This window comes from Panthera uncia, chromosome B1 (assembly GCF_023721935.1).
Source record: "Panthera uncia isolate 11264 chromosome B1, Puncia_PCG_1.0, whole genome shotgun sequence".
NCBI lineage: Eukaryota > Metazoa > Chordata > Mammalia > Carnivora > Felidae > Panthera > Panthera uncia.
In genome coordinates, this window is record NC_064811.1 from 122,989,578 (window position 1) to 123,017,105 (window position 27,528).

Sequence of the window (27,528 nt, forward strand, 5' to 3'; positions counted from 1 at the left end):
GGCTAACGTGTGCCGGTATTCTTTCACATCGTTTAAGATGGGCATCATATGATACAACTCTTAGTTTTACAATCAGATCCTTATTTTCCAGAGGAAGGGCATGAATCCTTAAAATCAACCTATAATTTCAGAGCTTCCTTTTAGACCTTAGTTTCAACTTCTGATCCTACCTAACTTTTTTTTTGTTCTCTTTTTTTCTCACTCTCACTCTCTCTCAATGGAGTTGCTAATAAGGAGTAAAACTGACTGGTTTGAATTGCACCTTTTCTTGTATCTCACTTGTCCTCTGGTGGAAGTGTTAATAAATAGTGAAGGAGGCAAATGTTGGGAAGTAGGAAGAGAAAAAGAAGTCAAGGAGATGTAGAATAAAATCTGCATTGGCTCACTGGCCCTTGAGCAAAACCAAATTGGCTGTATTTCATAAAGGAAATGACCAAAGAGTGACTGTTTGTCTTAGAATCACATCTACTTTTTTGGTATTTTAAGGAATTGAATCATAATATCCAATCAGTATACATGGTGACTGATCTTTTGACCATTGTGTTGGAAAGTGATTATTAATGGGTAAGAAGTTGCTGAAGTGGTGCTTGGTACATCTTTTATGGGAATGCTCACGATGGCATATAATCATAGCTTTCCTAGATTTTAGGTCATATAATAATTCTTAATTATTTGATTATAAGGGAAAAAAGATTGTGAAATATTCAATTCCTTTAGTCTGTTTTTATGTTCATTATTTATATGGTGTTTTATTCTACGTTTTGTATTTTATAACTTTACATTAATCTTTCTTGATTGTAGCCTTGGAATTTGTTGTTGTTGCAAATTGTCGGAATCAGGAAAGTCCATGATTTTGTCACAGAGTAATTTTATTTTATCTAGAGGTCATAAGATAACGCAATTAAAAACTATAAGTTATTTCCTTCCTCCCCCCCCACCCCCGCCAATTATTTGTAGGTAAGCTTTAGTGAAACTCAGGTTGTGTGAAAAAGAATTATTTCAGAGAGAACAGAGTAGGGTCTACATATTATATTTTCCAAAAAAGGCATTGTGGTGGGGATAAATGAAGAGAAGAGCTTCTGAAAGGAAGCATACAGGGGAAGCATACTAAAAAACTGTGTTATTGACTATACCTAGCGTATTGAAAAACTCTGCCCCCTCCCCCACCAAAAAAATCTGTTGTCCCTAGTACTTAAATGTTTTTTTTTTTTCAGTAGCCTGAGTTCTATAATTGTCAACTTGAAGGTTTCAAAAAGTTTAATCTTTTTAATATTTTTTCTTATTGGTGGTAGTAGAGTCAATTTCCTATGTTTCTCTAGGTCTGGTGAAGATATGCATTACAGTCAACTTTGGTGGATTATTCTTCCCAATTTTGTAGCTTAGATGAATGTGATAGAGATTTTTAAATGTAGATGTGTCCTTCTCCCATTGATGCAGTGTAGTATAAATTAATCTTGACTTAATGAAATATAGGACAAATAGTTATTGTTTAAATTTAGGTGGATTATCTGTCAAGAGCCAAGGCGCTAGATTAGATGATCGGAGATTTTCTTCAGCCTTATGATTTGGTCACAGATTTGGTATTTGAGTTAAGTGTTTGCAATATGTTATTTCTTCTTCTACATTGAGTAGGGTATGAAACTAAGTGATGTACCAAATAGCCAACCCTGGAAAACAGTCACAATTGGCTTCAATTCAACATCAGGCAGATCAAAAAGTCATTATTAACAAAGAGTCAGCAAGCCTATTACATGAGCTGAAGCAGGATAGGCCTGGAAGCAGAGAATCCAAGCTGGCGTAAAATGAGAGAGAAACCCTCTGCTGTTAGACATGAATTTTATTATGATATATTCAACCCCACCCCCATCCCAATTGAGAGGTGACCAGTTTAATTAAAGACGCCTAGTGTCTTTACTTTGTTAAAGACTTTAATTGGCTTTGGCACATTTACCCATATTATATACACAGTGCTCGTTATTTTTCTTTGTAATATATGATTAAATGATATTAAACTTATTATTTGCGAAAGACTTTAAAATTCTAGTTAGTTGCTTAAGGATCTTTGTTGATGATTAATACAAACTGAAATGGATATACTATCTGGCTAGATTTCTTTAAATAGAGCAGCTATTAAATCTTTACTAAAGGCCTTATCTTTATTTGGTAGAAGCCATATTGTTCATTTTTATATAGCATTTAATAATCTCATGAACTTCAAAGTTGAGAAGTTTGGCTGGGTCTGTTGTGAAATAGAAAAATATGAGGTATGCTGGAAAGTGCTAAAAAGATAACTAAAAATCAGAGGTTTGCTTTCATTCTCAAATGATCTTTCTGTGTTTTTATTAGAATTCTTAATAAAGTAACTCCAGACAAATTTATAATGTATGTTCATTTTCTCCTGCTCATTCCATATTTATGTCCTTTACTAGCTCTTATGTAAGGAGACACCTTTTTTGTTGTTGTAATTCTCCCAAGTACAGGGGAAGTTCATGAGGCTATATGAGATATATTCTTTGTTATTCTCATTCAAGGCCAAAGAAAAATTTTAAAAGAGATTTGGGGAGTGGGAGACAAGATGGTGGTCATCTAAATTTTGACCAAGCTCTTTCTTTATGCTAGTTCTAATTTTAAACAGAATGAGGCATTCATAGGACTAGTTTTTATTTGTATCTTCTTGAGTAGTTAGGTATTCTGTTGCCCATCTTCTTTTGTACATGATCTAGCAGTTTATTTGTTTAGGCAACTTAAAAAATATGATTTATAGCGAGTTGAAAACAGAATCATCTTGCAAGCCAGTTGGCAAGATTTAATATTATTATAGAGTAGGTCTTACTTGGGTATCGTTGGGTTGGCACTCTCACACTTGGATCCCGGATGTGCTAACTGCAGCACATTTTGTTGAACATGTGTTATTGTAGTCCTACAGTGTGACAAGGATGGAGAGCCTTATAAGCATAAAGTGAAAATGTAACTGTTAAAAGGGAGATAGATAAACAACGAAGCATGATCGTTTCCCTTCTGTTCTAAGGAGGAACATACTGTGATACGGATCAGTCTCTAAAATCAGAGTAGCATAAATAAGTTGTATGTAGATGTCCTTTCAGCCGAAATGACACCAAGGTAGATTTTTAAATGATTACCTAACATTTAAATGTCCCATATCAATGAGAGTGATGCTGAGAGCCACCTTTGGTATTTGGAAAGAATCTTGTTGAATAATGAATGAGGCATAAGCAAGAGAATAGAGAGCTAAAAAGGAGGCTCTTGGAAGGTCTTTTGAAATGTAGATTTTTAATCCTAAAGTATGGAATGCCCCTGGCAGTTTGGAGATTTTCTGCCTCTATCATTAATTAGTGATTTTTCTCATACTAGAGACTAAAATCAGAATTCTGTGTATCTATTGAAGAGTTTTTATAAACTCTGCATCATGTTTACACATGGTTTCTATTTCAAGGCGTCAATATTCTACTCTCCTTCTGTCACTATACAGTAAAATAATGAGACAGCATGGTAGCAAGTGCCCAGTGCTGGGCTGTCGGCCTTATGGGCCCTGAGGAAGGCAACCCCAGGGCTGCGGTAGGTGGGAAAGGTGTCATGGTTTCCTTGAGCGGAGCCATTTTGGCAGTTGGTTGGGGCATGATTTCAGGTGAAGAAACTAGCTTGAATGAAGGCCCGGCAGCAAGGTGAGTAAGAATAAGGCAGGAGGGTAAAGAAGAGGCCAGCTTGATCAGAAGGGGGCAGGGTTGAAGAGTAGTGACCAGTGAACCCAATGAGATGTTGCCAAACCAGGGGAGGTCAGCTTAAGGAATGATGGTTAGAAGTCTGGTCAGAGGACTTTGTATTCTGATTCTACTCAGATAGCTTACCCTCTCTAAATCTATCGTATTAACTACAAAATAGTAGTTATAATGTGTGCTACTGAGGATAGTTGAGAAGGTTTAGGTGGTTAATGTGCTTAATATAGTGTCTGGTATATAGTAAACACTCAAATCCTAGCTTCTGCTATTCAATATTATTATTAAAGACAGAGAAACGTGCCTTATATATAGAATGATAAGAGAAGTTACTGTTTTTCAGCAAGGGAGAGTTGTCACATGGAAAATAATATTAAAGGAAGTTTAATCTGACTTAAATCTGTCTGTAAGAATCAGAAAGGCCATGGTAAAGGCTGGTTAAGTAGTTTAGGTTTAGGTTGGTATGGTGTTGAACCAGCACTAGGAATAGAAGATAAATCTGGGACAGGTGTTAAAGCAAACTGTTGGGACTTCTTAACTGACTCGATGTGGAGAATGAAAGCAGATAATCAAAACGATGTCTTCAGCCACATTTTAATATTTAGACCACCTTTTCATCAAAAGGAAGGAAATACCTCATTTTGTTAGCATCTTCAATACATAGTGCAATATGTAATTGCTTTGGAAAATAGGTTTAATAAAAATAGTATACAATGTATTAGTGTAAATAGTATATATGGAAAGTCAGTGGAAAGAGGAAAATATTAAATAGTACTAAATGGTATGTCTTCTTAGAGAAAGAATAGTCTCATAACCGTGAGCAATGGAGAGCTCATTTCTTTTCCCCTATTTACCGCACAGACCTATATCCACATTCACTCATGTGCTGGGAAGGTAAAGGTTGCGAGGCAACCACCAAACTAAAAGACGATCATTTCAGTAGAAGTCAAGGGTGGATAGCAGACAGTCATGGCAGCTCTGTACTCTCAAATCTCAGTTCCCAAGAGAGCGTCTTTAGAAATTGCCTTCATGAAAACATGCTTTTATCAGTGAGTTGTAACTGCCCTGTCATCCCCACAATGTAAGAAGAACCACTGTAAAACCATTGTTGATGGGAATTTTCAGTGAAATTCTACAGCTATTGACATTTTATTGTAGACATAAGCTGATCAGCTTGACACAGAATTATAACCAACCCTAAGTAACTGGGCACAAACAGATCTTCGGCTCAAGCTTGGCGATCTTCCCTTGATTCTTATCATTTTTTTGGCATGACACTTCATGGGTGGCCGCTGGATAATAACTTCCTGAGTGCCAAGGCCCCTTGCCATTTCTTCGGGGCAATGTTATGATTCCCTGACATGGAATTACTGTATTGTGAAGTTAAATCTAAGACCAGGCTTGAATCAGTGACAGTATATGTAGACAGATTATTTCTTAACTCACTGTTACAATGATGAGATCAATGGGATGGAAAAGGCAGCCAGAAATTTCAGGGCTGTAATTGAGTTGTGGCGTACCCATAAATCATGCAAGCTGCCTCCCCTGCATTGGCGTCTCCCCAGAAGCCTCCCAGAAGCTCAGCCCCCCTAATGTCAGCGACAAAGCACACGGCAACTTCTTATATGACTTCCTATATAATCTTAACTATGCTTCTGTGTGGGATGAACATTTCCCCCTTTCTCTGGAGGGAAAAGGCTTATTTAACGCCTTCAAAAAAATACATAGCTGCTTCTGTGGTGAAAATAAGTTCATGGCAGGTAACTAGAATTTATAGAAGAGAGAAAAATTCTTTAAAGCTTGTCTCCCTGTGGTGTGGGTTTTTTCTTCACTTCTAATAGCTTTTATTTTAATTTCTAGTTCTGAATTCAAGCAGCTGTCATTCTCTTTATAGCCCTTTTTGAAACTCCTACAGCGTAGGAGGTAGCTGGGCTGTCTAAGAAACATCTTTTCAAACCAACCAAAGTATTGTTTATCCTGAATGAAATAGAATTTTTAAGGCTGTCAAGAGTGAGTGATTTGAAGCGTTTTCTTTGATAGCCAGGAAGATGAGCAGAAATCTTAAAGAGGGGAAGGTATTATCTCAATGTGGCCAATTCCAGGTAACTTCTCTTACCCAGAAAAAACTCTTTTGAACCATGATAAAAATTACCACTAAGTGAGGGTGTTGTCTACAATTAATATAACAAAACAAACCTGTGGCAGCTCATTTTTTACTTACTGAATTCTTACCAGCTGTTGACGAAAAAGAATGAGATTGAGTCAATAATGGAGAATACTCCTGTAACTAGTCCCCTCTAGTTGCCCTCTGTGAACTCTGGGTAGCAACTTTGCAGCTTGGTTCCCTCTGAGGGCTCATTCCGCTTTCCATGGCATTGCTGTGTACCCTCTGAGCAGTATCAGGAAGTTGAATGTTACTCTTGGATGAAAAGAATTCTTCAAATCTATTAAAATGAATTATCAGGCTGACGTTTTGCAGATACTAGTATTCTCTAAAGTCAGCAGCATGGGGTGCCTGGGTGACTCAGTTGGTTGAGCGTCTGTCTCTTGATTTTTGCTCAGGTCATGATCCCAGGGTCGTGGGATCGAGCCCCACGTCAGGCTCTGTGCCAAGTGTGGAGTCTGCTTGAGATTCACTCTCTCCCTCTGCCTCTCTCTCCCCCACTTGCACATATATTGTCTCCCCCTCTCTCTCTCAAAAAAAAAAAAAATTAAAATCAGCAGCATGATTTTTTGGGCTTCAAATGTGATTATGGTCATGATTTTATTTTTCTCTTTGGGTCAGAATAGAATAATATTAAGTCTTTATTAACTCAGTTATTTGACAGGTATATTCTTTTTCTTAAAAATTTTAATAGTTAATGCAATAACAGGATACAGAATTTGGAGGGTGGATAATGGTGATCAGTGACATATACCATACTATATGCCAGACACTGTTTTTAGCAATGTTAGTTAGATATAGATAATCCTCATAACCATCTGAGAGGTAGTATTATGATCATCCCTATTTCATGGTTCAGGAAACTGAGGCCCAGAGATCAGCAAGTCACCTGTCTCACAGCTGGCCAGTGACAATGCCAGGATTGAACCCAGGCAGTGCAGTCCCACAGCCTGGCCCCTTTTCCACGCTGCTAGTGTGCTGAACACAAGTGCTGCAGTGACATCTCCTCTTCCCTGGAGTCCGTAGACATGGCCTGTTTGCCTCTGAGTCTTTTCAGAGATGCTCTGCATTTCAAACAGTATGTCAGTTTATTCTTTTTTTAATTTTAGGAATGATTCTTAGTTTTCTCATTGTAAGAAAGTACTGGAATCAGAATAATGGTCTTACTGAAGGAGATGCAGGTGAAGAGAGAGCCAGAGATGTGTATGGTTGTAAACCTGGGGCACAATGCACGGTGACAGAAATGGGCCCTCCAAGAGAAAAGGGGGTGCTCATTTTTCTGGGAGGGGGAGAGGGAGGAGCAGTCATTTTATTTCAGTGACATGTTTGTTTTCATGTGGTTTATGCAACCATTTACCAAAATGGACAATTACCTGCTCTTGCGTTAGCTGTAATGCAGATCTCTCAGGTACCTGGGGCTTCAGTGGGTTGTTAGAGATGTGTAAAGGGAATGCAATCAGCAATTTGATGCTGCCTGAATATATTGGATTTTGCTGGTATTTTTTTTCCCTCTTTGTTCTTCCTTTTATTAAAAAAATTACAACAACAGGTAATAGGTTCCTTGGTTTGAAACCCAAAAAAGTACAATGATGTAGTGACAAGTGTCCACTCCACCCTGTCAGCTCGTTCCCCTCACCCGGCTGCACCTGCACAGGGCATCTGCAATCACTGACGGTACTAGCTTGAGCCATATGGAAGTGCCATCTTTGGGTTCCAAAGTTATCGAATATCAGCAATTTCAAAAAAATTTTTTTTCATTAAGTCAAAAGTACTAAAGCATCAGGAATTTCATGTAGTTCAACCTACAGTTTCTTAAATCATTTCAGAGTTGAGATCCAAATTGGATTGCTGACCACTGTTAGTAGGATCATGCCATGTGAAATTGCTGTTTGTGTGCATCAGAAATGATTGCAGAGCAGTGGTTTCACGTGGTTAACCTGTCGTTTCTCACCCATCCTTCCAGAATCCGTTACGTATTTAGAAGCAGATATGAATATATTGTTACCTTCTTCTTCACCCAACAGCCAGTTGTACTGAATTAAAAAAAAATTATAACGTACTCATTGTTGGTTTTCATGTTTCTACAGGGAGCTCTCCTTCCCCATTTTCACTGCTGTATAGTGTTCTATGTGTTCTGTTGTACAGATGTATTCCTAAGAGGGCCCTGTGTTCTATAGCCCAACTCAAGTATATGGTGGAAGCCCTTTACTAACCACACACACTTCCAGCCTTCAGATGATAGTAAAAATGTTTTCCCAGAAATCATACACATGGGGCAGGGCCTGGGTGGCTCAGTTGGTTAGGTGGCTGACTTTGGCTCGGGTCGTGAGCTCATGGTTCATGAGTTCAAGCCCCGTGTTGGGTTCTATGCTGATAGCTCAGAGCTTGGAGCCTGCTCTGGATTCTGTGCCTTCCCTGCTCGTGCGCTCGCTCTCTCTCTCTCTCTCTCTCTCTCTCTCTCAAAAATAAACATTAAAAAAATTTATTAAAAAAGATAATACAAATGGTATGCTTTCAAGTGAATAAAAGCAAGCTGTAAACAGAAATTTCAGAATAATCTCACTTCTAGAGGAAAAATTGTGTAAGTACATGTGTAAGCATAGAAATAAATCTGGAAGCATATTAATCATTTATGACAGTGGTTATACTTAAAGGATGAGAGTCATGGTTTTCTTCTTTATACATACCTGTAATTCTTTTTCCTATATTACTGGTTACTTGTCATACACACCTACATATTACTTGTCATACACAAATATTGTTATACATATTTGTACATATTACTTTTATGCACCATATTGTTATACACACATATGCATATAAACACATGAATATACATATATATCACATAAGTATATACCACATAAATATATAAATATGTGTTGAAGTCACAGAAGTTTCAGCTTAACACTGATGCAAGCTGTGCTTGGTATTTAGTGTGCTAAGTGTAAGTTTAAGATTTGAAGTGGAAAGAATGAAGCAGATTCCCTAGCAAGAAGCGTATGCCATTGTTCCTATGCCATTGTTCCGGCAAGAGCTGACTTGGACAGACTTCACTGGTGCCACTGTGAGAATGGAGGGCTCTTGTTGCTTAGTGGTTTCCCATTTGATTTAATATATTTCACCTTCTACCTGGGCTGCTGTCTCAGAGCCACATTGTCCTAGCATTTTGGGGATTGCTATCACTGGAAAGACTTAGGTAGCAAAGAGTTGTATTGACTGGTAGAATTGTTTGTGGTGAAGTTTGGATTTAAAGTAACCTGGATTTAGGGACGTCTCAGTGGCTCAATTCGTTAAGCCACCGACTTCAGCTCAGGTCATGATCTCAACGGTTTGTGAGTTCGAGCCCTGCATCGGGCTCTGTGCTGACAGCTCGGAGCCTGAGCCTGCTTCATATTCTGTGTCTCCCTCTCTCTTTGCCCCTCCCCTACTTGCATCTGTCTCACTCTCTCAAAAAAAAAAAATATTAAAAAAATTAAGTAAGCTGGATTTAAATCCGTGTGCTTTCTCTCTTTTATGATCATGGCAAATTCGCCCCGAAGCCTCACAAGTTTGGGGCAATAAAATTTCACGTGATTTTTTTTTTTTTTTTTGCCAAGAATATATGAGTTAAGAGTTGTAAACCACCCACTGTTTTGTAAATACTCAAGAATTTGAGCTTATTTGTTGAGGGCTTCATGTATGAAGTAGAGGGCTTCAAATATATTTTCATATACAGTATACTTTGAAAGAAAATGTAACTCCGTCTTTTATTTTTGTCAAGCATAATGCCTAGGCATATTGGTTTCTAGTGTCTTAATTTGGCCTTTGATGATAATTAACATTCCTTAGGTGAGGCAGCTGGCAGGGGAGGAAGACGGGTAAATAGCCAGGAGTCCAACAGCCCTCATTGTCTCAGCTGGACTGGAGTTTGTGTTCTGAACAGTGATGTAAATTTCCTGAGCTGTCAAAGTGTCAGGCTTCCTCAGAAGTTTATGGAAGACAGTTTGATTCAGTATCTGATTACTTTTTGGTTCCTAAGGATAATAGTACATGGTTGTTATATTTTTTGTTTGTTTATGTAGGCAGAAATCTGAGTCTGTAAATAATACCTCAGGACTGTGATGATGTTGTAAAAATGCTCTCTGCTTTACAGAGTAAAGCAATTTGCTTTGACTTCTATTGACATTGCAACTGAACCGGTCTTATTCACTTTATAATTGAATTGCTACAGACTTCCATCGACCTTTGCAAGTGGTAGAGGTGGTTCCTGGAGTTGTAACCTAATGCCTATTAGCTGCTGCTATAACGTTATAATGGGGTCTTATGTTTTATGTCATGTGATATTAACACAGCTGATTCCCTCATGAGCTTCTCCTGGCATACATGTTTGGTGTATCTTAGCTGTGTGGTAGATTTGGGGGGCAATCACCATACTTCATTTTTTAAATCTTTGGGCAACAGAAAATAAAATTTGCTGTATAATTTTATGGCCACTTCATTACATCTTTTTATGCCTTAATGTGATGCATTAATTTAGAGTTCAGGAGTTGCCTTTTGCCTCTTACGTAATCTTTTTGGGAGATGATTATCTGTATGTAGTTTTGTTTTGTTTTGCTTTTGGGATTGAGAGTAGGAGGTTATTCTATTGAGATAACCTTTCCTAGACACAGTTTCAGATAAAGAAATTGTATTACCCAAGTGATTTCTTCTCATTTAGCCACTGACTGTCATTAATTTGCATGTTATTTAGCTTCATTAAGGTTCCCATTATCGTTTGTCTTGTTGGACGAGGGCAAAATGAAATGAGAGGAATTGGGACATCTTGCCCCCTACCCAGCATGACATTGCTTTAACTTGTAGCAGAACTGAGAATTTGGGTAAGTGGGACTTGAGGAACCTTTCCTTCCACTTGGCAGTTATAACTTGTCTCAGTGCACCTCCCACTGCTGAGAAACACAATTAGCTTTCTTTCCTTAATGGGCATTTGGCACGGTTAATTTCTTAGGCCTCCTCCCCCTTTTTCCCTAATGTAAGACTTAGGGAAGATTTTCTGATCAAAGAACCTAAACTTTACCAACAGTAATCATTTACCACTTTCCACTCTATGGATGGTTAAGAAGAATTGCCTTTGAAAGGTAGGGGTGGATTTGCTCTTTTTAAAAAGAATATCCAGTTACATTAGCATTTCAAAAAGTTCAATTTTAAAGTCAAACTTTGAGTTTCTTAACCTATCTCTATTATTCTAATTAGTTTAAGAAAGGAGCTGTGTGTGTGCGTGTGTCTATTTTTCCAGTTAAGGAAAGCTAATGTATAAGATAATATGATGTGATTATTCTGGGTATCTTGCCACCCTGATGTCTGCAAATCAATAATTCTGGGAATGCTAGTGCTAAGGACAAGGTGCAAAAACAAAAAACACTGGATGAAACTGAAAACCCTGCCTTTGGAGCAGTAATGTAACAGTGAACCACTCTGGAAGTCACACTCCTTAGAGCTGGAACTGTTGGATTTTTCACTGTCTGCGATGATCTCACCCAGTGGTCTGAGAGCAAGTAGACATAATGATGTACTTCTAAGACTTGGATAGAAAATGTGAGGCCGTGGACAACTAGATTGTCTTTGGCTGTCTTTATTAAAAGTAGAATTCTATCCTAGATGGGTCATTATCCTGATCCAGTATGCAATTCTAGGACGTCTTATTTCTCATGAGTCAAGTAGTATAGTTTGAACCTGTGTTTAACACTTTTCAGAGAACAGCTCTGCTTAATGCATGCTAACTGTTCCCCTGCACTGAATCATTAATGAATTCTTTGATTGCTCTTGGCCTTAAAATTCCATTGTTGGTCCCCCTTCCATCTATTATGTTGGTTTTATGAAAATCAGTGGAAAATGTTTTCCTTCTACTGTTTCATATATCTGAAGCTTCTCACCAGCTCCTGGACTTATTTAACTTTATTTATACAAGTCACTTCCATATTTTTTGTTCAGCGTTAGGTTTTATTTACAATGCCAGGTCTAACAGCATACTGACCTGAGGGGAGGGAAAACAAATTTAGGCTTATTCTAATTTACACCAGTCAGGGCAGCATTAGAATCTGTTTTTTGACATGGTGAAATATAACAACTCAGACTATTTTAATGAAGTAGGAATTATGTCAGAAAATACTGGAAATAGATTTGGGAGTACTGTATTTGATACAGGGCATCCCTCTCCTTTTCAGTACACTTTACGTCCTGTGTAACATTAGGAGGAAAGATGTCTGTGGCTCGAAAGGGATTTTATTGATGTCATAATATCTGCCACATGTTGGAAACTAGGGCAGCGTGACTATGTCCCTGCTTCATTCAAAGGTTGTGTTTTGAACAGGCTTATATAAGTTAGCAAAACAAACAAATGAAACTTCCTACTGCAGCATTTGTAATTCCCTTCCACTTTCAGCCTTGTCCCAACAGCTTAGTTCCCAAAGCTGTTGTCTGTCTGCGTCTGTGACAGATGTTTATTCTTGAGGATATCTTTTCTCTCTTTCCCACCTGCTCAGCCCTCCTCAGCGTCGGTCATAAAGCCTGAATGTTTGGTTCTTAAGTCTTCCTTGGGTACAGTGTCATTAGAGAAGAGACACCAATTGGGAAAAGATGTCAAAATACTCTAAGCAAGACCATACTGGTTATTTATTACTGGGCAGCCCTATTTTAAAAGATAGAAAATAAAGAATGACAAGAAAATGGATCCAGGCCCAAGAGAAGGATATTAACCACAGCAGCTTTGTTCACCCCCTTCTGCTGAAAGAGTCCACCTAATTTTGATTAAAGTCACCCTCAAAAGTGTAATAGATCATGTTTAGTCATGAGTCTTACTTCTCTGTACTTAGGATGAGTTTTTATTTGTCTAGTCACATTTTCTCATTGATTTTCACTGTGACTTTGGAGATTTTTTTTCCCCCAGAAAGTCTTAATGCCAATAACTAATGACAATAATAGTTAAGAATATTAGCTTTTTACTTTTTGGTATACCTTGTTTACATTAATTATAATATATAAGTGAGCCTTGTTGAATCAGTGCAGTATAATAAAGAAAATACAACAAATATATTTCAGTAAATTTTAGTTTTATTGAGAGTTTACCCGAACTAAATTTAGTTTGACCGTTTAAACAGTCATGACTGTTGACTATCACTATTCTGGAAAAATGTCTATTTAAAATCGGCATAAAAGTATTGTGAACCTTTTTTGTTTCCCAGTAAACATTTTAGAGCTATAAAGTTCTCATTGATATTATTTTGCCGTGTTTCACAAATTTTGATACGAAATGTTTTTATTATCATTGAATTCTAAATTTTCCAAAATTTCCATTAGGATTTTCTTTTTTAACTATATTTAGTTTTCCCACATATGGAAATTATAAAATCTGTCCTTTTGTCTGTGAAGTTATAAATAGTTTGCAATTTAGATCTGAGAAGACAGTATCTATAATATTCAATCTTTGGTATTTAAGACTTTAATTTTCCTTCAAAAATATTCTATGTGTGTTTTTTTTTTAATTGAAGTATCATTGATACACGATGTTACATTAGTTTAGGTATAGAACTTAGTAATTCCACAGGTCTGCATATTATGCTGTGTTCATCAGTAGTGTCGTTACCATCTGTCCCATTACATCACTACTGTAATACCACTGATTGTATTTCTTATGCTGTGTACCTTTCATCCCCATGACTTACTCATTTCGTAACCAGAAGCCAGAACCTCCTATTCCCCTTCACCCGTTTTGCCCATCCTCTTACCTCATTCCCCTGGCAACCATCAGTTGTATTTATGGGTCTGTTCCTGCTTTGTTGTTGTTATTCTATGTGTTCTTAAAGAATATGTATCCTCTGCTTATTGCGAAGCGTGTGTGTGTGTGTGTGTGTGTGTGTGTGTGTGTGTGTAACAGATCACCTTTGTAATGTTGACTCTGTTTTGTTTTTGTTGTTGACCTGCCTGATAGTAGATCTGAGAGGAGTGTGTTAACGTCTCCAATAACAATTGTTGCTTTTTCTGTTTTTCCTTACAGTTCTACTTGTTGCTTAAGGCTTATATCATTAGGTGCTTATTTTCTTGCTGGATCATCTTGTCCCTTTACCATGTATAAAATGACTCTATCTCTCATGTAATTTAAGATCATTGTCTTAATATTTGCCTAGCACATGTTAATGTTTTTTACTTTCAACCTTTTGTTTTAAGCATGTGTTTTTGGTAGTCAACATATTGTTGGATAAAAAAATATATTTGGAAAGTCACTGTCTTTTTCTTTTTTTTAAAGTTTGTTTGTTTGAGAGAGAGAGCGCGCGCGCGCACACACACACACACACACACACACACACACACGGGGGAGGGGGAGGGACAGAATTGCAAGCAGGCTCTGCACTGTCAGCAGAGGGCCTTGGACTCAAAAACCGCGAGATCCTGACCTGAGCCAAAATCAAGAGTCGGGTGCTTAACCAACTGAGCCACCCAGGTGCCCCTGAAAGTCACTGTCTTTTAACTGTTAATTTTAATCCAGTTCTGTTACTGTATTTACCATTGTGTTAGGATTTCTATTATTTTATAATTTTTATTTAATAAACTTTGATATGCCTTTTCTTTCTTTTTCCTCCAAAAAACACACAAATGTTCTTCTGTTTCCAATATTCTGTTTTTGTTGCTAAGGTGATTGCTCTTATTTTGGGACTTATCTCATTTATCTCTTGGTTTCTTATACTTAATTATATGTGTTTCTCTCTCTACCCCTAATAAGACAAGTAATTTAATGCACTCTCTTCTGCTCTGGGCTACATTCCCCGCCCCCCCCCCCCCACGTGGTATTTTCCAGAATTTTTGTTCTGGATCATTTTCATTATGTTTTTAACTTTTCTTTTGTCCTAGAGTTTTAAAAAGTTAACAATAGCATTATCAAGTTTGTTGAACATTTCACATTACTTCTTTGATTTAAACACTTTAATATTTTCTTTAAGAATGTTATCAGTGTAGTTCTTTGTGTGGCAAACCTTGGGTGTTTTTATGTATAATAATATGTTTATTGTGGCCTCACATTTGAATGGCTGTTTGGCATTTTGAATATATAATTACTTGCTCAAAATTCTTTAATGGTTTAAAAATATTACTTCATGGGGTTCCTGGGTGGCTCAGTTGGTTAAGGGTCCAGCTCTTAGTTTCGGCTGAGGTCATGATCTCATGGTTTGTGGGTGCGAGTCCCATGTCAGGCTCTGTGTTGGCAGCATAGAGCCTGATTGAGACACTCTCTGTCCTTCCCCTGCTCATTCTCTGTCTCTCTCTCCTTCTCTAAATAAATAAATAAACATGAAAAAATATATTACTTCATTATTGTGCATTCAGAGTTGCTGTTGAGAACTCTGATGTCAATCTGGTTTGTTTTTTGTATAATCTGCTCTATCAGGATGCTTTTTTTTTTGTTTTTTCTTTGTATTTGATACTTAAATTTTGCAAAAATGTATCTTACGTGAAATGTTTTATTATTTAAGTTTTAATTTTAATTCCAGTTAACATATAGTGTTATATTAGTTTCACGTGTACAATATAGTGATTCAACACTTCCATATGGCACCCTATGCTTATCACCTATTTAATCCATCCCCCAACCCCCTCTCCAACTTCAGTTTGTTTGCTAAGGTTAAGAGTGTTTTCTTGGTTTGTCTCTCTCCCCCTTTTTTATCTCTTTGCTCATTTGTTTTGTTTGTTAAATTCCACATAAAAGTGAAATCATACGGTATTTGTCTTTCCCTGACTTATTTACTTTGCTCAGCATTATATTCTCTAGCTGTGTCCATGTTGTTGGAAATGACAAGATTTTACTCTTTTTTGGGCTAAATAATATTCCATTATATATATATATTTTTTTTCAGATATATATAAGTATATATATAAAATATGTACATAAATATATATAAATATACCTATATAAATATATAGGTATCTATAGTTATATCTATAGATATAGATATGTCTTCTTTATCCATTCCTGAATCAATGAACACTTGGACTGCTTCCATATCTTGGTTATTATAAATAATAGTGCTATAAACATAGGAGTGCATGTCTCCCTTTGAATTAGTGTTTTTGTATTCATAGGGTAAATACCCAGTAGTGATTGCTAGATTGTAGGGTAGTTCCATTTTCACTTTTTGAGGAACCTCCATACTGTTTTCCACAGTAGCTACACCAGTTTGCATTCCTACCAACAGTGAAGAAATGTTCCCCTTTCTCTGCATTCTTGCCAACACATGTTGTTTTGTTGTGCTCTTGATTTTAGCCATTCTGACAGATGTGAGGTATTTCATCGTGGTTTTGATTTTCATTTTCTTAATGGTAAGTGATGATGAGCATCTTTTCATGTGTCTGTTGGCTATCTGGATGTCTTCTTTGGAGAAATGTTTCATGTTTTCTCATATTTTAATTGGATTATTTGTTTTTTTGGGTATTGAGTTTTATAAATTCTTTATATATTCTATATATATTAGATATATGATTTGCAAATAATCTCCCATTCTGTAGGTTGCCTTTTAGTTTTCTTGATTGTTTCCTTTGCTGTGCAGAAGTTTTATATTTTGGTGTACTCCCAATAGTTTATCTTTGCTTTTGTTTCCCTTCCCTCAGGAGACCTATCTAGAAAAAAGTTGCTTTGGCCAATGTCACAGAAGTTATTGCCTATGGTTTCTTCCAGGATTTTTATGTTTTATGCTTTATGTTTAGGCCTTTAATGAATTTTGAATTTATTTTTGTGTATGATGTAAGAAAGTGGTCCAGTTTCTTTCTTTTGCATGTTATTGTCCAGTTTTCCCTGCGCCATTTGCTGAAAAGACTGTCTTTTGCATATTGGCTATTCTTGACTGCTTTGTCAAAGATTAATTGACCGGGGCACCTGGGTGGCTCGGTCAGTTAAGCGTCTGACTTCGGCTCAGGTCATGATCTCTCGGTTCGTGGGTTCAAGCCCACATCAGTTTCTGTGCTGACAGCTCAGAGTCTGGAGCCTGCTTTGGAATCTGTGTCTCTTTCTTCTCTCTGCCCCTTACCTACTCGCGTGTGCATGCTCTCTCTCTTTCTCTCTCTCTCTTTCTCTCTCTCTCTCTTTCTCTCTCTCTCTCACAAAAATTAATGTTAAAAAAAAAAGATTAATTGAATGCATAATTGTGGGTTTATTTCTGGCTTTTCTATATTGTTCCATTGGTCTATGTACCTGTTTCTGTGCCAGTACCATATTTTTTTTATTATCACAGCTTTGTAATATAACTTGAAGTCTGGAATAGTGATGCCTCCAGCTTTGCTTTGCTTTTTCAATATTGCTTTAGCTATTTGGGGTCTTTTGTGGTTCCATACATATTTTAGGATTGTTTTTTCTAGCTCTGTGAAAAATGCTATTGGTATTTTGATAGGAATTGCGTTGAATGTGTAGATCGCTTTTAGACATTTTAACAGTATTTGTTCTTCCAATCCATGAGCATGGCATGTCTTTCCATTGTGCAATATTTTCTTTATTCCCCTGTTTGGCACTCTGAATTTTTTGAATTGAGGTCTCTGAAGATCCTTTAATTTTGAGGAGTTAGTGGTTATTTCTTTAAATCTCGATTTATTTCTTCTTTTGCGACCAGGGTGTTGGCAATTTCACTTCTTTTCTATATTACAGATCTCTAAATATCTGAATTTTTTTATTTGTTGAGTTTGTTATCTTAGTTTTCTTTGCATTCTAGAAATTGTATAAGTCCATTGTGAATGAGGATTTTGTTTGTGTACTCGTGGCTGTGATGAGTTGGAACCTCCTTCTTCTCCTTTTTTTCCTACTCCCTTTCTGGCTCTTGCCTCAACCTAAGTGCTTTGGTTCAGAACCAGGTCTTATTATCCCTGCTCATAAATCACATCCTGGAGATGGGAGGGGTAGGCATGTCAAATCTAGTTTCCCTGCTGAGTGGGGAACTTGGTCATAGATTATTTGTTTCCGTATAGTTTGGAGAACATCTCCTAACCCCCAGTTCCACATGGAGAACCTGGTTCCAGCCCCCTGCCCCATGCCTGGTGTATCATAGGTGTGTTGTACTTGGGACACCACAGGATTTAAATGTCTGTCTGGTTCTGCTGGTTTCAGTAGGTCCTGGAGTCAGTAATCCTTTGGCTTATACTCCCACTGACCTCTGAAGCTCTGTTTCCATTCTGTTCCATAGATAGGTTTAACATATTTTTGAATGCAGTTATCTTTTTATTTAGATATTTTTAAAATGTTATTTTATCATTTTGGTGGTGGTGGTAACAGTGTATGTGGGAGGGAGGGGTGGGTTCTACTTAAAATTTCATTGCCTTCTTGCCTGGAAATTTCCTGACTGACCTTTATTGTAGAAGCATTACTGTGGTGTTAAAAGTATAGTTACTTTATTCTCAGTAAATGTTTCTTTGATCCTAGTGATGAACTGTTTGAGACTTAGAAGCACCTGTGACTATCCTGACTGACAGGTGGCATATTTGTGTACCTGTGTAGCTGTGGTGGTGGCAGGTAACCCAGAAGCACAACTGTGAGGCTTGCTGGAATTAAGTTCAAGTTCGGTTAGGATACTGGATCTTTTCTTTCTATGCTTTTTTCTTTCCTCTTTTCGGTCCCCCTTTCCTTTTCTTTCTTATCTGCGAATACATAAACTAGGATGTTTAAGCAAGAAAAACGTGGAATATTCTTGCTACTAGGGAGACAATCCATTTCTGAGGAATAACAAAGTTTCTGTGGTTTCATACTGTATGCAAACATTTTAGGCTAAGTGGAAAACAGCAGGTAAGAGATTCAAAGGGAACTATCCCTGACTTCTTAACAGTTACACAATCCATTTGAGAGGAAGACAAAAAAGAAATGAAAGGGAAATGAAATGGAAGGGAAAACTCAAAGCCTTTTTCCCTCCAACAATACGGAAGCAGTTCTAATTAAGTGAAATGGCCAGAGATGAATGGAGAGAATCATTTGTCATCGTCAGAACAAGGAAGTTCAACCACTAAAGTAAAAGCTTATCCATCTATTAAAATTAAGGAGATGAGCGTCCTCTTATGTTGTTAGATATGGTAGAACTATCAAGTTCTTGTTTCCTCCTCTAGCTCTAATTTTCTGCCAGCCTTTGAAGTTTTAGTCTATCATGAAAGTAAAACCCTTGTTCATGTACTCAGGGTCATAAAAAAAAAAAATCAGACTAATAGTGAAATGTAGTAGCTATCATGAAAGGTATGTCCTCTTACATGCTATTTTGCCCAATTTTAATGAAAACATATGGCTGTGAGGGAATCCTAAATATTTGCAAAATAACACTTCTCTGTATTTATCTTAATAATCACAGCAACAATCATGACCACCACCACCGCCACCACCAATAATCTTGCTTTAAGGAGAAGCCTGATCCTTACAGCTGAGGTTCCTCCAAGGTTCTCTTACTTTTCTGCAGCTTTCCTTTGCCTTCTTCCAATGCCATGACTTCAGTTCTACCTCCATGACACTCAGAACACACACACACACACACACACACCCCAACAGTAACTGTCCCAGACCTCTTTTCTGAGCTCTGGAGTGTATAACCAACTCTTCTCTGGCTATTTTCACCTGGATTTTTTTATTGACACCTCCAGCCCAGCCCAAGATGTCTGCAACTAGTTTTATGATCTCTCACACCCAATTCCCTCCTTGCTTTTTATTCCCTATTTCAGGTAATAATTCTACCATTCATCTAGTTGCCTAAGTCAAGAACTTGAGAGTCATCTTAGGCTCCTCTCTCACCCTTCACCTTTATTCACAGAGTTCTAGTGAGTGTACTACTGAATATCTCTCTTTAATATTTATATTGAGAGAGGGAGAGACAGAGAACATGTGCATGTGCACTTGTGTGTGAGTGGGGGATGGGTAGAGAGAGAGGAAGAGAGAGAATCCCAAGCAGGCTCCATGCTGTCAGTGCAGAGCTGACATGGGGCTCAATCGTATGAACCATGAGATCATGACATAAGCTGAAATCAAGGGTTGGAGGCTTAACCGACTGAGCCACCCAAGTGCCCCAGTACTGAATATCTCTTGAGTCCATTCTCTGGATCATGTCACTTCCCTGCTTCATTCCTGCAGTAACTTCCCAATGATTATGGAACAAAGTCAGATACCCTAAGGTTATATATAACACCCCACTTCGTACTCTCATTTTCTGCCTTTGATCTTATTCTCCAGCCAAATCCAGCTACCTGTGGCTCTGGAAACTGCCACATTCTCTCTTGTTTCTATGCTCTCAACCTTGATATTTTCTCTGTCGGGTTCTTTCCATGCAAGTTTGGCAATAATTTCTTCCTCTTCCTGTTGCCTTTCTCCCTCTACCACTGGCAGATTTGGAAACTTCTTTTTCTGGGTCTCAAAGCTCCTTGATACAATCATAATACGACCGACACCACCTCCTGTTGTGTTTGTCTTTACCTGACTGTCTTCTGCACTGTACTGTGAGCACCTTTGGTTTAAGGACTAATTCTTCACATTTTATTTTATTTATTTTATTTTATTTTATTTTATTTTATTTTATTTTATTTTATTATTGTATTGTATTTATTTTATTTTATTATTATTTTTAAAATATAATTTATTGTCAAATTGGCTAACATACAATGTGTAAAGTGTGCTCCTGGATTTTGGGGTAGATTCCTGTGGTTCATTGCTTACCTACAACACCCAGTGCTCATCCTCAATGCCTATCACTCATTTTCCCTTCTCCCTCACCACCCCATCCACCCTCAGTTTGTTCTCTGTATTTGAGACTCTCTTATGGTTTGCCTCCCTCCCTCTCTGCTTATAACTGTTTTTTCCCCTTCCCTTCCCCCATGGTCTTCTGTTAAGTTTCTCAAGATCCACATATGAATGAAAACATATGATATCTGTCCTTCTCTGACATATTTCACTCAGCATAATACCCTCCAGTTCCATCCACGTTGCTGCAAATCAGGCATCCCTGATTCTTCACCTTTATAAGTAAGCATCTGTGGTATGCCTTGTATGTAAGTAGAAGCCTAGTAAATGCTTGTTGATTGAATAAAGAGGGTGAAAGATATCTGTGGCTTGAAAGGGGAGAAGATGATAATTGGAAGCTTTGTTCTGATTTTTTAACAATACTTTGAGGTTTGCAGATTTGGTTTTCTCCTCTTCAATTCCTAGAGGCACTGGCTTTCCGTATTCATAATATTCCACATGGCAGTGAGTCCACAGTATTTCCTGAAGATTTCTGGTTTGCCTGGCCCTGCATTATGTTCTCTAAGGATTACCAAGACTGAGGCCTAGTCTCCACCCTCAAAACATGCATAATGGAAATGGGGAATTAAAACCAGGTCGTGGCATTAGTGAATGCCAACTTGGTTGCTGCTGATAGTTGTGAGAGAGGAGAGAAGAGGCAGAAAAGGCAGTTGGCAAGTGCTTTGTGGAGAAGGTGGCAATTAAGCTGGATGCTGTGAAGAAGTCATTTTCTCTTCTAGGTGGTGGTAGTTCTATTTCTGGTGAGTTTCTTATCTCAGAGTCTGTTCATAACACAAGCCCTTCAGCACCATTTCTGCTCACTTACCAGAACAGTCTTGTTACTCACAGGTGATTTGTCTGCCTGTAGGTGCCTGTTAAAGGGTAACACCTAAGGGAACAGGTGTGTGACACTCCAAAGAAATGGAAGGTGAGAAACAATGAGAGTATCCAACCTTAATTCTCAAGTACAAATTAGTTTCATAGGATTCAAAACCTTTATTCCAGAAATCATTGAACGGAGAGTTTTTTTGTTTTGTTTTTGGAATAAGTTTTATTATATTCATACTAGTTAAAAAGTCATAGTTTGATTTGGGGGAACTAAGGCTTCAGAAATGGTTGTAAGTATTTAATGCTTATATGCCTTTTTCCTCAAATGCAGTGATTCTCTAGTAGATAAGCTCATTCCGGAACAGTGGAGGAGAAAGGAATTCTGTGTGCACAGAAAGTAGGGTGAGGTATCTCTTCATTTGATCAGTTTGTGTAAACATATTCCCTTCTACCAATATTCTTTTCACTTGAGGGTTCAGATTGCTACTGTTTGGCAGGAAAGGAGAAAGAAATTCTCTTAATAGAATGTGATTTAATATGTTGAATGACCGTTGGTGCTGTGTCAGTCTGCTTGGGAAAAGAATTTGAAGCAATGTAGATGAGTTAGTGTATCTGGTTGTAAAAACATTTCAGGCATCTTTTGAAAGTAACACTAGACCCTTGCTTTCCATTTCCCCAAAGTTGCTTCTCATTGAAATGTTTCTCCTTGTAGGAATGAATCAGGGAATAACTGGCCCCAGACTCTCATTTGCTGCTTTTGCTATGTCATGCGGTGCCCTAGAGACAGGGCATGAGGCCCAGAGAGCAGAGGGCCAGGATCCAGCCTCCTGAAGCCAGGAAGCTGCTTGCGCCTGACTCACTGCTGAGGTTATCCTGTTCTGCTTCAGAACTGATCCTATTTTGCTACTTCTAGCCAAGCCTTGAATTGGCAGCTGTCGTACAGGTACATGTTCAGGAGTTCCCAGGGAAGCTGGAGCTCCAGCCCCTTATTCTTGGGCATATTTGCAGAACAGAACTGGATGGATCTGAACTATGCAGACATAGAAAGAGAAGTAGCTTTAGTTTCAAAGTGGACTGTGTCCCAGAATGAAAATAAATCAGAAGGAAATCCTGGTGGTCTATCAGCGGGTTATGGTTTATTTGCCTGAAAACTGGCCCACGTATGTGGGGCTGAGTTACTCCAATTAGCTAGACACTTTTGTGGTGAAGGGCTGTGGAAAAAGTGACTTCACTGAAAGAGGAATCCTCCAGCCTTCTACGCTCCGTGTTTGTGAATGGGCACTGAGCACGGCTTCACAGGGACACTTAGACCAGGGAGGAGACCTGCCGCCAGAGCTTGCATTCATCTCTTGCTTCAACGCACCTTTCTCGACGACACACTTAGGAAAGAAAAAGCTCAGAAAACTCTCCTCTACCAGAATCTTCTGCCCATGATTATCCTGGCATTCCCTCCTAACTGCCCCCATAAAGAATTCCTTTTTCCAGCCATCACTGCCATCTGTAACTCCTACTTTCCTGAATTCAACTTTTCTAGATCTCCATTTCTAAGATTCTCTCTCTTCGCCTGAGTTGTAAGCTGGGTCAGAGTTAAATAAGAATTATCTCTTACAATCAATTTTCAAGGTTAGCATCTTGGGATCTAGCTTAATCAGAGGCCAGAATTTCTCTTGTACTTCATTATGAGTAGGATTGAAATCTAAGATGGTTTTCTGAGAGCAAGATCCTTGCTGTTCCTGGCGTTCACGCAGGCTTTCCTTCTAGGACCGTGGCTGGGTTTTGGCCCTCCAGGTTGTGTATCATCTGCTTGATAGTTGTTGATCAACTATTGTGACCCATCATCTATAAAATCAAGGCAAAATCAGTGCCTCCTAGTAGAATATTTCTGCCTCTGCAAGGCAGCCTGGAGCAGTTAATATTTAATGGGGACTGTGAATGTGGCCGACGGGTCCAGGCTCTGATAGGTGCTATTCAGGTACGTTATGGTAGCTGGGAGTGCCGTGAAAGTAAGACCAGTTGAGGAAAACAGCTGCTCATGTGAGCTCTTTTTCATCTTCTCCATTTTTCCACCCCAGCCTATAATGTGTGCAAACGATACTAAATGTATTTCATAAAATGGTCCTCTGTGAATGAATAAATCATGCAATCCATTTAAAAAATGCTTTTTAGTTTTGGTTTAAAGTCATCCCTGCAGTCACTGCAGAGGCCTGATTCTTATATAACATCCTCCCTAATCTTCACAGGGAGATGGAAGTTTCTCTATGTCTGGGATTTTAATAAATTGAACTATTAAGTTGTAATCTAAGACACCAGCTCAGAAGACAAGGTCCCTTTAGAGTTGTTTAATTTATTACTCACTAAGTGGTGACTAGCAGTGTCTTAAAGAGGCTTCAGGTGACTGGAAAGTGAGAGGTTGGCCACTTTGGGGCTGGTGTACTGCTCTGAATTGTTCCTGAGGTTATCATTGATTTACAACTGTGCTCCTTAAACATTAGGAAGTCATTGTGGCCACGACTGAGGCTTTCATCTTTCATTGGAACTGATTTTATTGTATTTTCTTGTGGGGGAAACACCCCTCTCTATGTATTATCTATGATTTAGTTTAAGCATTTTTGGTTAAAAGCAAAAACAAAAAATTTAAAGACAGGACCCCTGAATAATCTCAGGGTAAATTATAAATATAATTTTGGATTTAATTTGATTGTATAATCAAATGATGCCATATAATTATTAATGGAGTGGTTTGTTTTTTTGTCAATCTCTGTGTATTTGTTTGGAAGTTCATGTTATTTTCTTTTTCTTCCCTAGGTGACAGTCCTAACCTTCCTAAGGAGGACACTCCTACCAGTAATCTAGATTCACTTTCCTCCCCATCTCCCACGACTGCAGCTGTCCATGGGCCTCCTGGACCAGACAAAAACCACCTTCTCACAGATGGGGGCAGCTTTGGGGACTGGGCATCCCCTGTGTAAGTAGCTGTGTTTCTCTTTGGTGCTGAGGGAAGGAGGACTGGGACCTTCATTTTGAAGTTTATGTGCTGCATCGGTACTGAAGTGTTGGGTCTGAGGACCTCTGTTCTCTAATCAGTGGGACCACCTGAGGAAGCAGGACACATGAAAAAGGCCTTTCTTGACAGCGTCTCTGAGTTCCCCATGTGGAAAAGTGGATAGGAGCTGTTTCAAATCTGTTTTGAGTTTAATTTGTGGCAGTTTTGGCTTGCACAGAGGAAATTTGTTATTGTCCTGCTCAGATACTCGGGATGTCCTCTCACCAGCAGCGTAAACTTTTAGACCTAGGATAGTGTGTGCATTGTGATCAATAGACTCTTGAAACTGTCAGTAGAATGATATTTTAGTTGTTTGAATTTTCAAGAGCTTTATGCCAGTGTTCTCTGTTTTCTCCATAACATGCTGCATACTTGACAACTGGTGAATGAAATATCTGATTTTGTCATCTCAGTTTGGTTTAGTGCCAGGCGTGTGCAGATCAGCTCAGGTATATTAAGACAAATATACCAAACAAACAATACCATGGTCCTGGTTTGACTACATGGTTTGTCTTTCTGCGTTGACCAAGCTGTGGAATAAATGCGGATTGGTGGTGGGATGGGACATCAAAAGAGTGTCAAATTACAAACAAATGCTCAGAGAACAAAAACAAAAAAAGAATCCCACTAATAATTACATGCCATTACTTGATTAGTCAATCACATTACATCCAAAAATACATTTTATAATTCAGCCTTGAGAGTATTTGGGCGTCTTGTCTTCAAAGTTAAAAAACATTTTTTTTTTTTTTTTAAATCAAAGTTGCCTAAAATAAGTCAGAGATAATGATGTCATCTGACCCTAGCTAGGCATTCTTGGGACTTTAAATGGAATCGGAAAGTGTTCCTCACATTACTCGGCTTTTTATAGTTACTGCTGGATTCACATGAAATCATTATGAACTTATTAAGTATTAAAAGGCTGGGAGACATTTGGTATGCTAAAATTTTGGGGTGACCTAAAGACTTTGAAAATGTAACTGAAAGTCCAAGTGGAACTCAAAATATGGAAGCATTCTCCAGATGAGATTTATCACCGCCCCCCAAGATTGTAACACATACATGTTTAAATGCCGAAGACTGTGTATTGTGGACTTAAATTGCAAAGTACTCGAACATGCTTGTCATTTTTACTATTTTTTTTTTCCAGAATAAAAATACTCTTTTCACTTTAGGGCTCCAAGCACCAGTGAAAGTGGTTACATAGGAACCTAGAATCTAATCCCGGGCACTCTGGGGGTAGAATTTGCATGGGTGCGTGTGGGTGCATGTGCATGTGTTTAAGCAAAAACCAGATTCCTAGTTATTTCTTTCAGTAAGTGTGTATCATAGTGGAGAACAGTTTAGTTAGTCCTACTTCTTCCGGAGTGGTTCTGTGGGAAAGTGACATTATAAGCCATGATATAGCCAATGCTCAATTCATAGCACGTTCATGCCTGAAACATGAAGAGCTTGATATTTTTGGTCATAAATCAAACGAGGAGTGAATTCCCCAGCTTCCTATTCATACAAATTTTAAAATGTCATGGAAAGCACTCCAACACTGAGAGGCCAAAAAAGCAGGGGAGAAAATAAGTAGCTGAAACAAGTCTGGAAAGATTTGTGTTATAATTTGGACTTCCTCCTACTTCAAGAATTTGGTTCTTTCTGTGTAGTGGATAAAATGTATGTATATTTCTCTGAATTATATAGAGTGTTCCTTGTGTGTCTTTTGAGGGGTTTTCTTCTAAGCATATTTCAGTCCAGATTGATCATGAAGTGAGGAATGCATCTCAAGCTTGAGCACACATCAGGATCACCTGGAGGGCTTGTGAAGCCCCCACTGCCGGCCCCTTCCCGGAGTGACCCTGAGGTTTGAGGGCCAATCTCTGAGCATGCATTTCTAGCAGAATGCCAGGTGATACAGACAAATGTCCCGCCCTCCCTCTGGTTCCAGGCATGTGTGGTTGTAAACAGCTTCCCTGAGGAGTGCAGTCAGGATAAGTGATACCTCTTCTTCACTTTATTTTCTTTTACGTCGTCTGGGATGGTGTGTTCCTGTCTTCAGGTCCCCCTCTGTGGCTCCCCCATACTTTGATTCTCTTTGCCTGAAATATCTCCCCCCCTTCTTTGCTCAAGGCAATCTGACTTATCTTTAGGGTCTAATTTAGTTTCCACTCTAAAGAAGCTTTCTCTAGCTCTGTAGTCTACAGGAAGATTCTAAATATCTTTCTCTGTCTATACCCAATAATGGACATTGGGAAAATACTGCCTTCTAGTATTAGGTAATATTTACCTTTTAGTGTTAGTTGATATTTAAGTGGTATATGTGTATGTGTATGCGTATCTATATACTCACAACAGTGTCTCTGCCTGCCTGCCTGCCCATTTATGTATTTTAGTTGGCGCAGGCTATAATAACAAAAATACTGCGAGAGCTTATTTATTTATTTCTGCTTAATGACAGAAATTTATTTCCCACAGTTCTAAAAGTTAGATTTCCAAGATCAAGGTGTCTGCATGGCCGGGTTCTGGTGAGAGCCTGCTTCCAGTTTGTGGAGTGCTTGCTGGCTTTGTGACTCTTCTTATAAGGACACTAATTCCATTCATGAGGATTCTGCTCTCGGTACATCACTGAATTCTACTTACTTTCCAAAGACCCCACTTCCTAATAGCATCACATGTGAGGAGGGAGGATTTTAACATATGAATTTTGGAAAGACACATTCAGTCCACAGTACTATCTTTCCCTCATTCCAAGATAGATTATAAAATTATTGATGATAGAAATTGAGTTTTATACTCTTCGAACTTTTTAGTGATCTTGACGTAGTTATTAAAGTAAGAAATAGAACATTATGCATTTATAAAAATGGTCTCCTTTTGGAAATCTCCTTTCTTTCTGTATATCACTGAATGTCTGTTAAGTAACTGTGTTTCATTTCTGCTCCATCTTCCTTCTTCCTTGTAGAGATTAACAGCTCTTCCTCCAGGAATTTCACAGAATTAATCTCACCATTTTCTCTGTAGA

At 38.2% G+C, this 27,528-nt stretch overlaps 1 protein-coding gene across 3 annotated transcripts in view; it reads left to right on the forward strand.

Moving 5' to 3' along the window:
- ARHGAP10 (Rho GTPase activating protein 10) overlaps window positions 1–27,528 on the forward strand; it is a 322,588-nt gene that overhangs the window by 269,235 nt on the left and 25,825 nt on the right. For all 3 annotated transcript variants that reach the window (XM_049632246.1, XM_049632248.1, XM_049632247.1), the window contains exon 20: window positions 24,281–24,440. In XM_049632246.1, coding sequence (XP_049488203.1) covers window positions 24,281–24,440 — 160 coding nt within the window. The remainder of the gene's footprint in view (window positions 1–24,280; window positions 24,441–27,528) is intronic.